General features: G+C 44.2%; 1 protein-coding gene across 1 annotated transcript in view; it reads right to left on the reverse strand.

Annotated features, from left to right (window-relative positions):
- LOC140726140 (transcription factor COE3-like) overlaps nt 1-15211 on the reverse strand; it is a 435742-nt gene that overhangs the window by 101379 nt on the left and 319152 nt on the right. Inside the window, 1 exon segment of the mRNA XM_073042113.1 lies at nt 5866-5983. Within this exon segment, the coding sequence (XP_072898214.1) occupies nt 5866-5983 (118 nt within the window).

The following is a 15211-nucleotide window of genomic DNA, read 5'->3' on the forward strand; positions in this document are numbered from 1 at the left end:
TTGAGGAGGTCTTCGTATTCTTCACAGGGTCAAGAACACATAGCTGGGAACGTGGGGCCACATATACTCAGTGTATTAATTAGGTACACCTGCTCATTATAACCATATAACAATTACAGCACGGAAACAGGGCTGTATCTCGGCCATCTCGGCCCTTCTAGTCCGTGCTGAACGCTTACTCCCACCTAATCTCACCAACCTGCTCTCAGCCCATAACCTTCCATTCCTTTCCTGTCCATATACCTGTCCAATTTTTTTTTAAATGACAATATCGAACCTGCCTCTACCAGTTCTACTGGAAGCTCCTTCCACACAGCTACCACTCTCTGAGTAAATAAGTTCACCCTCGTGTTACCCCTAAACATTTGCCCCCTAACTCTCAACTCATGTCTTCCTGTTTGAACCTCCCCTACTCTCAATGGAAAAAGCCTATCCACGCTAACTCTTTCAATCCCCCTCATAATTTTAAATACCTCTATAAAGTCCCCCCTCAACCTTCTATGCTCCAAAGAATAAAGACCTAACTTGTTCAACCGTTCTCTTAACTTAGGTGCTGAAACCCAGGTAACATTCTAGTAAATCTCCTCTGTACTCTCTCTATTTTGTTGACATCTTTCCTATAATTCAGTGACCAGAACTGTACACAACACTCTGAATTTGGCCTCACCAATGCCTTGTACAATTTTAACATTACATCCCAACTCCTATACTCAATGCTCTGATTTATAAAGGCCAGCATACCAAAAACTTTCTTCACCACTCTATCCACATGAGATTCCACCTTCAGGGAACTATGCACCATTATTCCTAGATCACTCTGTTCTACTGTATTCCTCAATGCCCAACCGTATACCATGTATGTCCTATTTTGATCAGTCCTACCAAATTGTAGCACCTCACACTTATCAGCATTAAACTTCATCTGCCATCTTTCAGCCCACTCTTCTAACTAGCCTAAATCTTTCTGCAAGCTTTGAAAGCCTACTTCATTATCCACAACGCCACCTACCTTAGTATCATCTGCATACTTACTAATCCAATTTACCACCCCATCATCCAGATCATTAATGTATATGACAAACAACATTGGACCCAGTACAGATCCCTGAGGCACACCACTAGTCACTGGCCTCCAACCTGACAAACAGTTATCCACCACTACTCTCTCGCATCTCCCATCCAGCCACTGTTGAATCCATTTTACTACTTCAATATTAATACCTAACGATTGAACCTTCCTAACTAACCTTCCATGTGGAACCTTGTCAAAGGCTTTACTGAAGTCCATATAGACAACATCCACTGCTTTACCCTCATCAACTTTCCTAGTAACCTCTTCAAAAAATTCAATAAGATTTGTCAAACATGACCTTCCACACACAAATCCATGTTGACTGTTCCTAATCAGACCCTGTCTATCCAGATAATTATATATACCATCTCTAAGAATACTTTCCATTAATTTACCCACATTTGACATCAAACTGACAGGCCTATAATTGCTAGGTTTACTCTTAGAACCCTTTTTAAAGGATGGAACCACATGAGCAATATGTCAATCCTTTAGCACCATCCCCGTTTCTAATGACATTTGAAATATTTCTGTCAGAGCCCCTGCTATTTTTACACTAACCTCCCTCAAAGTCCTAGGGATAATCCCATCAGGACCCAGAGATTTATCCACTTTTATATTCTTTAAAAGCGCCAGTACTTCCTCCTCTTTAATCGTCATAGTTTCCATAACTTCCCTACTTGTTTCCCTTACCTTACACAATTCAATATCCTTCTCGTTAGTGAAAACTGAAGAAAATAAATTGTTCAAAATCTCCCCCATCTCTTTCGGCTCCACACATAGCTGTCAACTCTGATTCACTAAGGGACCAATTTTATCCCTCACTATCCTTTTGTTATTAATATAACTGTAGAAACCCTTTGAATTTATTTTCACCTTACTCGCCAAAGCAACCTCGTATCTTTTTTTAGCTTTTCTAATTTCTTTCTTAAGATTTTTTTTACATTCTTTATATTCCTTGAGCACCTCATTTACTCCATGCTGCCTATATTTATTGTACATCTCTCACTTTTTCAGAGCCAAGTTTTCACTAGCCCTTGAAAACCATGGCTCTCTCAAACTTTTACCTTTTCTTTCATAAAGATTCTGTACCTTCAAAATTTCACCATTAAATTACCTCCATTTCTCTATTACATCCTTCACATAAAACAAATTGTCCCAATCCAATCCTTCTAAATCTTTTCGTATCTCCTCAAAGTTAGTCTTTCTCCAATCAAAAATCTCAATCCTGGGTCCAGACCTATCCTTCTCCATAATTAATGCAATTATAGTATCTAATCAGCTGATCATGTGGCAGCAACTCAATGCATAAAACATGGTCATAGTTGTTGTTCTGGTCAAACATCAGAATGGGGATGAAATGTGACCTAAGTGACTTTGACTGTGGAATGATTGTTGGTGCCAGATGGGGTGGTTTGAGTACCTCAGAAACAGCTGATCTCCTGAGATTTTCATGTACAGCAGTCTTGAGAGTTTACAAAGAATGGTGTAAAAAACAAAAAAAAAATCCAGCGAGTGGCTGTTCTGTGGGCGAAAATACCTTATTAATGAGAGAGGTCAGAGGAGAATGGCCAGACTGGTTCAAGCTGACAGGAAGGCGACTGTAACTCAAATAACCATGCATAACAACAGTGGTGTGCAGAAGAGCATCTCTGAATGCAGAACATGTTGAAATTTCAAGTGGATGGGCTACAGCGGCAGAAGACAGCTCTGGGATGAAACGAGTAGCTGATAAAGGGGCCACTGAGTGCATTTCAGTTGAAGAGCTATCCCTAATCCAGAGGGTCCAATGGCCTCCTGCTTTTCTCTGTGGTGCCGCTGGAAGTGAACTGAGGGAATGCTCACTTCAGATTTCCCACTGATCCCTCCCACACTGGCAAAGTGCCAAAGCTCCACTGAGTCTCAGTAACATTCCTGCTCTCTTCCGCAAGCCATGTGATATTTTACAGTTGCTTTTGGCACGCATTGGCTTCCTTCTCCAACTCTGCCAAGGAGAGGAATCCTACGTTCATCAGACTCGTGAAAATAAACTGCTTGGCTGCAGTGCAAAATAAACACAGTAATCAGCTCTTGTGAGGTAAATAGTCTGATGCCGTTTATGAGTCAATATTTCACCCACTTCTTGAATCTCTTAACTGCCTTCAGGTGGAAAAGAGGGATTAGTCAGCAGGGTTTTGTCTGTTGTGTTTGTGTCGTTGTATGTATGCATGCATATGTTTTCATGTCTTTAGAGATACAGCTCAGGAACAGGCCCTTCTGGCTCAACCAGCCTGCGATACTCAACTACACCCAAATGATCAATTACAGAATTAAACATCAATCACTGGAATGTGGGAGGAAACCAGAGCACCCAGAGGAAACCCACGCAGTCATGGGGAGAACATGTCAACTTTGAACAGACAGCGGCATAACTGAATCCAGGTTGCTGGTGCGGTAATAGGGTTACGCTAATCACTACGCAACCATACTACAATGAAGAAAACGTGTGTGTGTGTGTGTGTGTGTGTGTGTGTGTGTGTGTGTGTGTGTGTGTGTGTGTGTGTGTGTGTGTGTGTGTGTGTGTGTGTGTGTGTGTGTGTGTACACATGTTTGTACAACAGCAGCTCACCAAGAATCCTCAGACAGCACCTTCCAAACCCACCATCTCTCCCAGGTAGAAGGATATGGGTAGAAAAAGCTCAGGGAAAAACTACTCTCTGGAAATTACTCTCCAAACTACACATGATCCTGACCTGGAAACTGGAAATGTATTGCTGTTCCTTTACCCTCACTGGGTGAAAATCCTGTAATTCCCTCCCTACAGCAAGGTGGGTCTACCCACACCTCAAGGACTGCAACAGTTCACAGAGACAGCCCACCACCACCTTCTCAATGGCAACTAGGGATGAGCAATGAATTACTGGATCAATCTGTCAAACCCACATCCTTTGAATGAATTAAAAGTAAATGTCTACGTGCACATGTACACCCAGAGTCCACTTTCTTAGGTACCCCTGTACACCTGCTTGTTAATGCAAATATCTAATCAGCCAATCGTTATGCAGTAACTCAATGTATAAAAGCATGCAGGCATGGTCAAGAGGTTCAGTTGTTCAAAACAAGACAAGAGAAAATCTGCAGATGCTGTAAGTCCAAGCAACACACACAAAATGCTGGAGGAACTCAGCAGGCCAGGCAGCGTCGATGGAAAAGAGTACAGTCGACGTTTCAGGCTGAGATCCTTCAACAGAACCAGTTGTTGTTGTTTAGGCCAAACATCAAAATAGGGAAGATGTGTGATATAAGTGATTTTGACCATGAAATGTTTGTTGGTGCCAGACAGGGTGCACAAGAGTCTCTAGAGTTTACAGAGAATGCAGCGGGGAAAAAAAACATCAAGTGAGTCGCAGTTCTGTGGGTGAAAATGCCTTGTTAATCAGACATCAGAGGAGAATGGCCAGACTGGTTCAAGCTGACTGGAAGTGGACAGTTACTCAAATAACCACGTGTTACACCAGTGGTGTGTGGAAGAGCATCGCCGAACACACAACACGTTGAACCTTGACATGGAGGGGCAACAGCAGCAGCAGATTAGTGTAGGATTAGTGTAAATGTGTGCAATGAGCTTCCAGTAGAAGTGGTAGAGGCAGGTTCGACATTGTCATTTAAAGCAAAATTGGATAGGTATATGGACAGGAAAGGAGTGGAGGGTTATGGGTTGAGTGCAGGTCAGTGGGATTAGGTGAGTGTAAGCCTTCGGCACGGACTAGAAGGGCCAAGATGGCCTGTTTCCGTGCTGTAATTGTTATTTGGTTATATGGTTAAATGGATAGGTTGATGTTCGATGTGGCCTCAGTGAGCTAAAGGACCTAATTCACTTCATGACTTTAAAATTTCAATGGTGCAACCTGTCACACTGAAAGGCCTGACTGGGTGAAATTGCCCCAGGACAACTATCGATCAGAGGGCTTTTTGAACTCCTCTTGGGCAGTTACTATGCTACTATATCTGATGCTAGATTTTAACTCTTGGGACTTGAGAGTCCTTGCGCAGGATTTCCTGAAGGATAACTGGCAAGTTGTGGTGGTGGTAAGGAAGGCAAATGTAAGTTTAGCATTCATTTTGAGTGGACTAGAATATAAAAGCAAGCATGTAATTCTGAGGCTTTATAAGGCATTGATCGGACCTCACCTGGAGTATTGTGAGCAGTTTTGGTCCCTTTATCTGGCATTGGAGAGGATCCAGAGGGGTTCGCAGGAATGAGGGGCGTAGTATGGCTTTGCTCCTGTACTTCCTGGAGTTTAGGAATAATGGTGCGGGGTGGAGGGCGGGGAGGAGATCTCATTGAAACCTATCGAATATTGAAAAGCCCAGATAGAGAGGACGTGGAGAGGAGTCTAGGACTAGAGGGCACAACCTCAGAAAAGAGGGATGTCCATTTAGAACAGAGATTAGGAGATTAGGAGAGATTAGCCAGAGGGTGGTAATTCTGTGGAATTTGTTGCCATAGACTCTTGATTAGTCAGGATGTCAAATGTTATGGGGAGAAGGCAGGAGAATGGGGTTGAGAGGGATATTAAATCAGCCATGAAATTAAATCAGATCAGGCTCTATGGGTTTAATTGAGCTCCTATGTGTTATGGTCTTACACAAGACAAAGTTTTTCACTGTATTCTGGTACACATGATAATAATAGACTAATTTACCGATGTAAATCGGAGTCCAAAAGGCTGGAAGGTTCCCTTTCATGCTACAGAGACTGAAGGTTTAATTGGTAAGAAAATCAGTCAGACTCTGCTCCTGATCTGACCTACCTTCGCATGGGTCCAGCCTCCGAGCCCTCCGGCCGTGCTTGGAGTTGTTGTGGATGAACATGTTGTCCGACACTGCCAGGACGTGCCCATCCACATTGATGGTTGTACTGATGACGACCTGTAAGGAGACAGCAGGTTGCAGAGATAAATGCGTCAGCTTATTCCTTTCCCTAAAATAGAACTAATGGCACATGTTGAAGCGATTCGTACACAGAGCATACACACCAGTACAGTACCGAAGCAAGCTCTTCGGACCACATGACCCCCAGTTAAACTAATCCCATCCGTCTGCACAAAGTCCATGTTTTGGGGACAACTTCTTCCCTTCCACTGTTAGATTTCTGAATTGTCCAAGAACACATGTTCTTATTTTAATTTTTAGTTTATTATTTTGTATTGCAATGGACTGCTGCAGCAAAACAACAAATTTCATAACATATTCCAGTGATGATAAACCTGATTCTGTTCATGTCCCGGACTAAACATCGCTTAAACAGTGCTATAGTACCTGCTTCTGCCACCTCCTCTGCCAGTGTATTCCAGCAATCTCTTTGTAAAAAAAATCCCACCATGCAAGTCACCTTTAACCCTTACATACTCTTCGGGTCAAATTTGACCCGTTTTGACATTTGACAGCAGTAAAAACACCCTAAATGCCATTTTTTAGCCGAAATTTGATGACTTCTCCTAAAGTGACCTAAAATGTGCAAAAATAAAAATATTTAAAAATGTTATATTTTTGAACAGGTGCTACAAATTTTTGCACATTGAGGTTGTTCCAGGTCAAATTTGACCCGTATCTATTGAAATGGGTTTTTACATCTTTGAAACATTAATTAAGGATTAATCACCTATTTATTAATGTCAGATAGGCTATTTATACATTCTAACTAAATCTGTGGCTCAGAATTTGGTATAGACACTTGTTATGAGGGAATCCTTGGGCTGGGTCAAAATTGAACCAGACCATACTGTGAAGGTATAGAATATGAACTGTATATAAGGGTTAAACTTTCCCTCTCACAAATTAAAGCAATGCCCTCTAATACTTGTCTTACCAAGCTAAGAAAAAAACTCCGACTGTCTTCCCTATCTGTAATTTGCATAATTTTACATACTTCTTTCACGCCTTCCCTCCGCATGCAATGTTCCATACGACTTTGGAGGGACTTGTGCTGAATGCGGGATATTGAGACGGAGTAGGGGGTTAAAAAAGTTCAAAGCAGATTTATCATCAAACTACATGTACTATACATAACCTCGAGGGTTATCTCCTTACAGGCAGCCACAAAACAAAGAACCCGAATAGAGCCATTGAAAAGGAAATACTGTCCAACACCCAACGTGCAGGGGAAAGAAACAAGTCATACCAACAATAAAAGTAAGAAAATAGCATTCAGAACTAAAGTTCCCAGACACGAAGCCAGCAGCCAGTTCAGACCATAGCCTCAGTTTAGCGCAGAGACGGGTAAACCCCGCGGAGCAGCGAGCTGAACCAGCCCATCCCTCACAACCAGTCCCAACACCCTGACCTTTCCAATCTGGCACAGCGCTTAAATCATCCTGTAGGTTACCGCAAACAAAACAAAGTGAGGCGCTTTATGCTTAGGAAAAGGTCATAACACATTTTATTGAACTCCTCACCCTGAACGCAAAGCACGCTAAAAACCCTTTAAGTAATAATGTCAGCACGTCAGACCAGCCTCTTGAAGTGAAATCCCAAATCATTGTGAGTTATGTACATTTCCACCAATTACGTTACCCTACACAGGCCCCCCACCCCCTGAATTCAATAAAACCGACATTGAGAGCCTGTCTGGAGCTCGGACAAGCAGCCTGGCTCGGGTCCCATGTTCCATGGATGGAGGAACAGCTGGTGCCTCTGGCTCTTCCAGAGGTGTCTTGACACGCTCGTGGTCATGTCAGGGCACTAGGGGCGTGGTAGCGGAATCGTGCAAATCTTGCTGGGCCAGTTTAAGGCGATCTATTGAAATACATTCTTGTTTACCTCTCTTATCTATGATATAAGCCTTTTCTTCCCGTTCCAAAATGCAGAACTGGCCATCGTTAAGGGGCCTAAGGAGACGCTGGTGTGTAGACGAAAACAAACAAGGTGGAATGTAGGTCACCAGGAACCCAGGAGTGCTGTAGGCCATGATGGGAGGTAGGAATAGGTGCAAAGGAATTGAACTTACTGAGGAGGGTGGAATGTCGTTGAGGGGCCAACTAGGCTGTCATGGTGTCACCTGGCACTTGTAACCATTGCCCATATACCAACTCAGCAGGTCCTCTTTAGGAGCTGTTCTAAGCCCCAGCAGGACCCATGGGAGACAATCATGCCAATGCTCACCCATCAGGGAATCCCTCAGAACAGCCTTTCAGGAGTGGTGAGAGCACTAACATAGGCCACTGGACTGCAGATGTGATGTAGCCCTGGGCCAGCACAGCCCAGACGTCGGATATGAATTGGGGACCGTGGTCAGAGGAAATATCAGATGGTTGCCAAACCGAGCAACCCAGATGCTGATGAACGCCCAAGCTACGTCTGCGGCCGTCGTCGTTGCTAGGGGAATGACACCTGGCTGCCTGGTGGTGCACTCCACCACGGTAAGTCGTGGGAGGGAAAAGAGCACCAACAAGGTCCACATTGTCATGGACAAACCATCGCTCAAGGACCTCAAAAGGTACCAATGGGGCCTGGACATGACAGTTAATTCTTGCCTGCTGGCACCCTGCACAGGCTGCAGTCCAATCACACACAACTTTTTCATTTAATGCCCTCCCACACAAACTTTAGTGCAACCTGTTTCTGTGAGGCCTTCCAGCCTGGATGCGAAAAGACATATATGAAGCCAAAAACAGTTCGTCTGGGGCGAGGTGGCTGATTGAAACATCGCACAGGAGAGAAACCTTAGCTTCCCCAAACTTAATGTCAGTCAATCGCAGACCCATGACTGCTGTTCAGTAAGCCTGGACCTCTGGGTCAGTAAGCTGGTCGGCTGCTATGTTGCATTGTCAACCCCTACGCGTACGGCCTCAACGGCAGGCTAGGTGAAGCAATCAGCCACAGCAGCAATTTTCCCCTTGATATGTTGTATATGTGGGCCAGGTGGCATTGCTGCAATGCAAACCAAGGGTCTGGTATTTTGGCCATCACATGCTTGAGGGGTTTGTAGTCACTAGACACTAGAATTCTACAGCACAGTACAGGCCCTTCGGCCCTCGATGCTGTGCCGACCCGTTTATTCCTTTAAAAAAATACTAAACCCACACTACCCTGTAACCTATTTTTCTTTCATCCATGTGCCTGTCCAAGAGGCTCTTAAATACCCCTAATGTTTTAGCCTCCACTACCATCCCTGGCAAGTCATTCCAGGCACCCACAAACCTCTGTGTAAAAAACTTACCCCTGATGTCTCCCCTAAACTTCCCTCCCTTAATTTTGTGCATATGCCCTCTGGTGTTTGCTATTGGTGCCCTGGGAAACAGGTACTGACTATCCACCCTATCTATGCCTCTCATAATCTTGGAGACTTCTATCAAGTCCCCTCTCATTCTTCTACGCTCCAAAGAGAAAAGTCCCAGCTCTGCTAACCTTGCCTCATAAGGCTTGATTTCCAAGTGAACATTGTGAAATTGCAATCCACTTGAAGAAAATGAAAATGATGGACAGCCGGATAGAGAATGGGATTCTCATGGTCAAAAGTCCTGTACTTCATTTCGGGGGGGCGGGGGGCGGATGGAACTGCCGGCTGAAGAAGGCGAGCGGCTGCCACACGTCTCTAACTATTCATGCACGACACTCACAGTGTAGTCTGAGTTGTCAGTATAATGGCTATACTGGGGAGTGGATGAGCCAGTAGGGTTGCATTGTAAAGAGTTTAAATGCCCTGGTCTAGTCCACCGATCAGTCTAGCACATGATCAGGGGTATTGCTTTAAAGCTCACTACACAGGGGAAGTGTAAGATTGTGGAATGAAGTGGTGATAGAAATCCACCACGTATAAAATCTCCTGTAGTCCTTAGGTAGTGCGGGGTAATTGGAAATCCATAACAGTGACTACTTTTGATAGGAGGGGTTTTGGACCTTTTGCAGAGATGCCATGGCTGAAAAAGTCAATGACTGACAACCCAAACAGGCATTTAGCAAGGTTAATAACCTGTGTTGGATTAGGTACTTGAAAAGTGTGCAGAGATGAGATACATATTCGGATTTGGATGCACTGGTGACGAGTATGTCATCCAGGTAACCAAAATGAAAATCTAAGTCTTTTAAATCAATAGACAATAGACAGTAGGTACAGGAGTAGGCCATTTGACCCTTCTAGCCAGCACCGCCATTCACTGTGATCATGGCTGATCATACACAATCAGTACCCTGTTCCTGCCCTCTCCCCATAGCCCTTGACCCCGCTATCTATAAGAGCTCTATCTAATTCTCTCTTGAATGCATCCAGAGACTTGGTCTCCACTGCCTTCTGGGGCAGAGCATTCCACATATCCACCACTCTCTGGGTGAAAAAGTTTTTCTGCATCTGTCCTAAATGGCCTACCCCTTATTCTTAAACTGTGGCCTCTAGTTCTGGACTCACCCATCAGCAGGAACATGCTTCCTGCCTCCAGTGTGTCCAATCCCTTAATAATCTTATATGTTTCAATCAGATCCCCTCTCATCCTTCTAAATTCTAATGTATACAAGCCCAGTCTCTCCAATCTTTCAACATATGACTGTCCCGCCATTCCGGGAATTAACCTTGTGAACCTACGCTGCACTCCCTCAATAGCAAGAAAGTCCTTCCTCAAATTTGGAGACCAAAACTGCACACAATACTCCAGGTGGGGTCTCAACAGGGCCCTGTACGGCTGCAGAAGGACCTCTTTACTCCTATACTCAATTCCTCTTGTTATAAAGGCCAGCATGCCATTAGCTTTCTTCACTGCCTGCTGTACCTGCATGCTTGCTTTCATTGACTGATATACAAGAACACCTAGATCTCGTTGTATTTCCCCTTTTCCTAACTTGACTCCATTTAGATATTAATCTGCCTTCCTGTTCTTGCCACCAACCTCACATTTATCCACATTAAACTGCATCTGCCATACATTTGCCCACTCACCCAACCTGTCCAAGTCACCCTGCATTCTCATAACATCCTCCTGACATTTCACACTGCCACCCAGCTTTCTGTCACCAGCAAATTTGCTAATGTTACTTTTAATCCCTTCATCTAAATCATTAATGTATATTGTAAACAGCTGCAGTCCCAGCACTGAACCTTGCGGTACCCCACTGGTCACAGCCTGCCATTCCGAAAGGGACCTGTTAATCACTACTCTTTGTTTCCTGTCAGCCAGCCAATTTTCAATTCATGTCAGTACTCTGTCCCCAATACCATGTGCCCTAATTTTGCCCACTAATCTCCTATGTGGGACTTCATCAAAAGCTTTCTGGAAGTCCAGGTACACTACATCCACTGGCTCTCCCTTGTCCATTTTCATAGTTAAATCCTCAAAAAACTCCAGAAGATTAGTCAAGCATGATTTTCCCTTCATAAATCCATGCTGACTCCGACTGATCCTTCTACTGCTATCCAAATGTGTCATAATTTCCTCTTTTATAATTGACTCCAGCATCTTTCCCACCACTGACGTCAGGCTAACCGGTCTATAATTGCCTGTTTTCTCTCTCCCTCCTTTCTTGAAAAGTGGGACAACATTAGCCACCCTCCAATCCGCAGGAACTGTTCCTGAATCTATAGAACATTGGAAAATGATTACCAATGCATCCACGATTTCTAGAGCCACCTCCTTAAGTACCCTGGGATGCAAACCATCAGGTCCCGGGGACTTATCAGCCTTCAGACTCAACAGTCTATCCAACACCATTTCTTGCCTAATATAAATTTCCTTCAGTTCATCCATTACCATTACCCACTACCCAATATGGAGTCCATCAGCTGCTGAAAACTCTGGCCGGCATTTATCAGCCCAAACGGTGTGTGCAGAAACTCAAAGAGGACAAATGGGGTTGTCACAGCTGTTTGGGAATGTCTCTGAACACATAGGCACCTGACGGTAGCCCCTATCTGGATCAACTTTGGAAAAAATTAACTTGCTGGCCAATATGCCGAAAATTCTTGCATGTGTGGGACTGGGTAACAATCAGGGGTGGTGACCTTGTTAAGGTGTTGGTAATCACCACATGGGTGGCAACCACCTTTGGACATAGGGAAGGGCGAAGGCCAGGGGTTATTTGACTGGGGTACAATGCCAAGTCTGTCCACATTGGCAAACTCAGCTTTTGTAGTTGCCAGCTTTTCAAAGTCCAGTCTACACACATGGGCATGGACTGGCGGGCCAGTTGTAAAAATGTGGTGCTCGACCCCATGTTCTCTGACAGTAATGGAGAATGTGGGCTTGGTAAGTTTTGGAATTTCGTCTAGCCATCAAGTAAACTCATCTGTGGTGGTACATGCGCTTGACATAGTTGTTGTGGGGAACTTACTGGGGGAGCAGGGTCCTTGATGTCCACAAGCCGGCAGTTCTTAAGATAAACTTATAGTCCTTGGGCCCGAGCTGAGGTCGAGCCACTTTAGCAAGGACCAAGTCCCATGTGTAACGCCACCCACTGAAGCAGGGCATTACCCGCCGTATCCCGTCAGTCTGGCTCCTGTTGCCATTGGCGGCCTCCAGCAAGGTTTCATTGATCTTTGCCTTCTCTTCAATAGGCTATGCTGGCAGCAAACTCAACTGAGCACTTGTGTCGCACAGTAAGTGTCGCCCTGAAAGGGTGTCTGCAATGAACAGTAGACGACCCTGGAAGCTGGAACCTATGGTGTTCACAGACCTCTAATATCCAGATGCGCTGGCACTCTCGAAGCTGCAAGGCATTCGGCACCTCCTAGCATTCATACCAAGGTGAGCCTGGTGAAAACATGGGCCCGGCATCGACTGTTTTGTAGGTGCAGGCTTTCATTTATTGGGAGCCTTGCTGAACGGTTTTATTAAGGTACAGAAAGAAGAAGGAACGATGCACTGTTGCCTGGCTGAATGTAGACAATCAGCCATTTTCGCTCACTCCCTATAGTCCATTAAGGTTATATTAGCGAGGGCTATGCAAACTTGATCAGGCATTTCCTGCATGGAGAGTTCTTTAAAAATAAAACAAGGATGGTGATTTCCCAGGAGGAACAGCATGTGGTCTATTATCTCTGGTGGCTTACCATCACCGAGGCCAGGCAAAGAGAGCAACTGTTTGGCAACTGCTCAAACTCCAACAGTCCAGAAGTCTGTAAAAGGTGCGTTTTCAGCGATCGGTATTTATCGTGTTCAGGAGGGTGTTCTAGTAGACTCACCATTCTCACAGCTGAGGGGATACTGAGCAACGCTATCACATAGAAATATTTGTTTTTGTTGGCAGTGATTTCTCGCAGAGTGAATTGGGCCTCTGCCTGCGTGAACCAAGTAACAACATTTTGCTCCCAAAATTCCTGCAGTTTCAAAGCAACTGGCATGTTCAATAGCTCTGAAATTGTCCTCAAGCAATGGGGTCACGAATGTAAGTTTTCAGAAATAAAACTAAGTGAGGTGTTTTATGTTTAAGAAAAAACCCGTAACACAAATTTTTTTCATTGAACTCCAAAACCTGAACACAAAGCATGCTAAAAACCCTTTACGTAATTACGTCATCACATCAGATCAGCCTCTTAAAGTGAAATCCAAAGTCAATATCGGTGGTTGTGAATTATGTATATTTCCACTAGTTATGTTATCCTAGAGTCCAAACTTTGGCTTGTTCCTTGCTCTTGGGCCTGGGCCTTGGGCCCTGGGGCCCGCCGTCTTGATTCAGCCCGTAGCTGACCTTTCCAATTTGTCCTGGCACTTAAATCCATCAAACCTTGGGTCTTTCCATGCTCTTGGACCCAGGCTCTGCCAGCTTTTTTCAGCCATACCTGACCATTCAAATTCATCCTGGCACTTAAATCGATCAGATCTTGTGTCTTTCCATGTTGTCCATACAACATGGTTCTATGGACTTGTTGGGTTGAAGAGCCTGTGTGTATCTGTGCTATATTCCTCTGAGACAATGACTCTACCTTCTCAGGAGACCTCAGAATTTGCCATGCCCCATTTGGCAGTCACCATTTTTTTAGCAACGTTTCATGGAAAGCATCCTATCTGATGCATCGTGGCTTGGTACTGCAACTTACTTTACCTGAGACCACGAGAAACTGCAGCTCCAGACACAGCTCACAGAAAACAGCCTCTGTCCACAATTCTCACTGCCCTGGTAAAGCAGCCAGCATAGTTAAAGATCCCACCCACCTTGGGCATTCAGTCTTCTGACCTCCCATCAGACAGAAAGACACAAAAGCCTTAAAGTATGTACCATTAGGCTCACGAACAGATGCAACCCCATTGTTGTCAAACTACTGAATGGTCCCCTGGCACGATAAGATGGTCTCACATCTACTTCGTCATGACCGTGTACCCTGTTGTCTGCCTAGAATGTACTTCCTTTGTATTTGTACAATTCTACTCTGCACTCTGTTATTGTACCCGCTTGTCTACTGTGTAATGAAATTATCTCGATGGATGGCATGCAAAATAAAGTTTCTCACAAGTTTAGTACACATGACAATTAGTGGAAAGGGTGAACAGTTTCAGGTTCCTGGACAGATCTCTGAAGATCTATCCTGGGCTCAACATATTGATGCAACTACGAAGAAGGCACAACAGCTGCTATATTTCATTAGGAGTTTAAGGAGACTTGGTATATCACCACTCCAGCAAATTTCTACAGATTTCTACATCTTACAGATGTACCGTGATAGTATTCTAACTGCTGCGTCATCATCTGATTTGGAGGGGCCACTGCACAGGATTGGAAAAAGCTGCAGGAAATTGTAAACTCAGCCAGCTCCATCACGGGCTCTAGCTTCCCCAGCATCGAGAACACCTTTAAAAGGCGATGTCTCAAAAATGCAACCTCCATCGTTAAGAACCCTCATCGCTCAGGACATTCTCTCTTCTCTTTGCTACCATCAGGGAGGAGGTACAGGAGCCTGAAGACAAACACTCAGTGTTTTAGGAACAGCTTCTTCCTTACCACCATCGGATTTCTGAACGGACAATGAACCCATGTGCACTACCTCACCAGCTTTCTGCTTTCTTTTTGCATGACTTATTTTATACAGTATGTATGTATATACGTATTTGTGTGTATAATTGTAATTTATAGCCTTTTAATTATGTGGTGCAATGTAATGCTGTCGCAAAATAACAAATTTCTACTCTTATAGCAGAGATATTCAGAGATATTAAACCTGATTCTGATTTCAATAAA

The sequence above is a fragment of the Hemitrygon akajei genome, chromosome 4 (genome assembly GCF_048418815.1).
Source record: "Hemitrygon akajei chromosome 4, sHemAka1.3, whole genome shotgun sequence".
In the NCBI taxonomy this organism is placed as follows: domain Eukaryota; kingdom Metazoa; phylum Chordata; class Chondrichthyes; order Myliobatiformes; family Dasyatidae; genus Hemitrygon; species Hemitrygon akajei.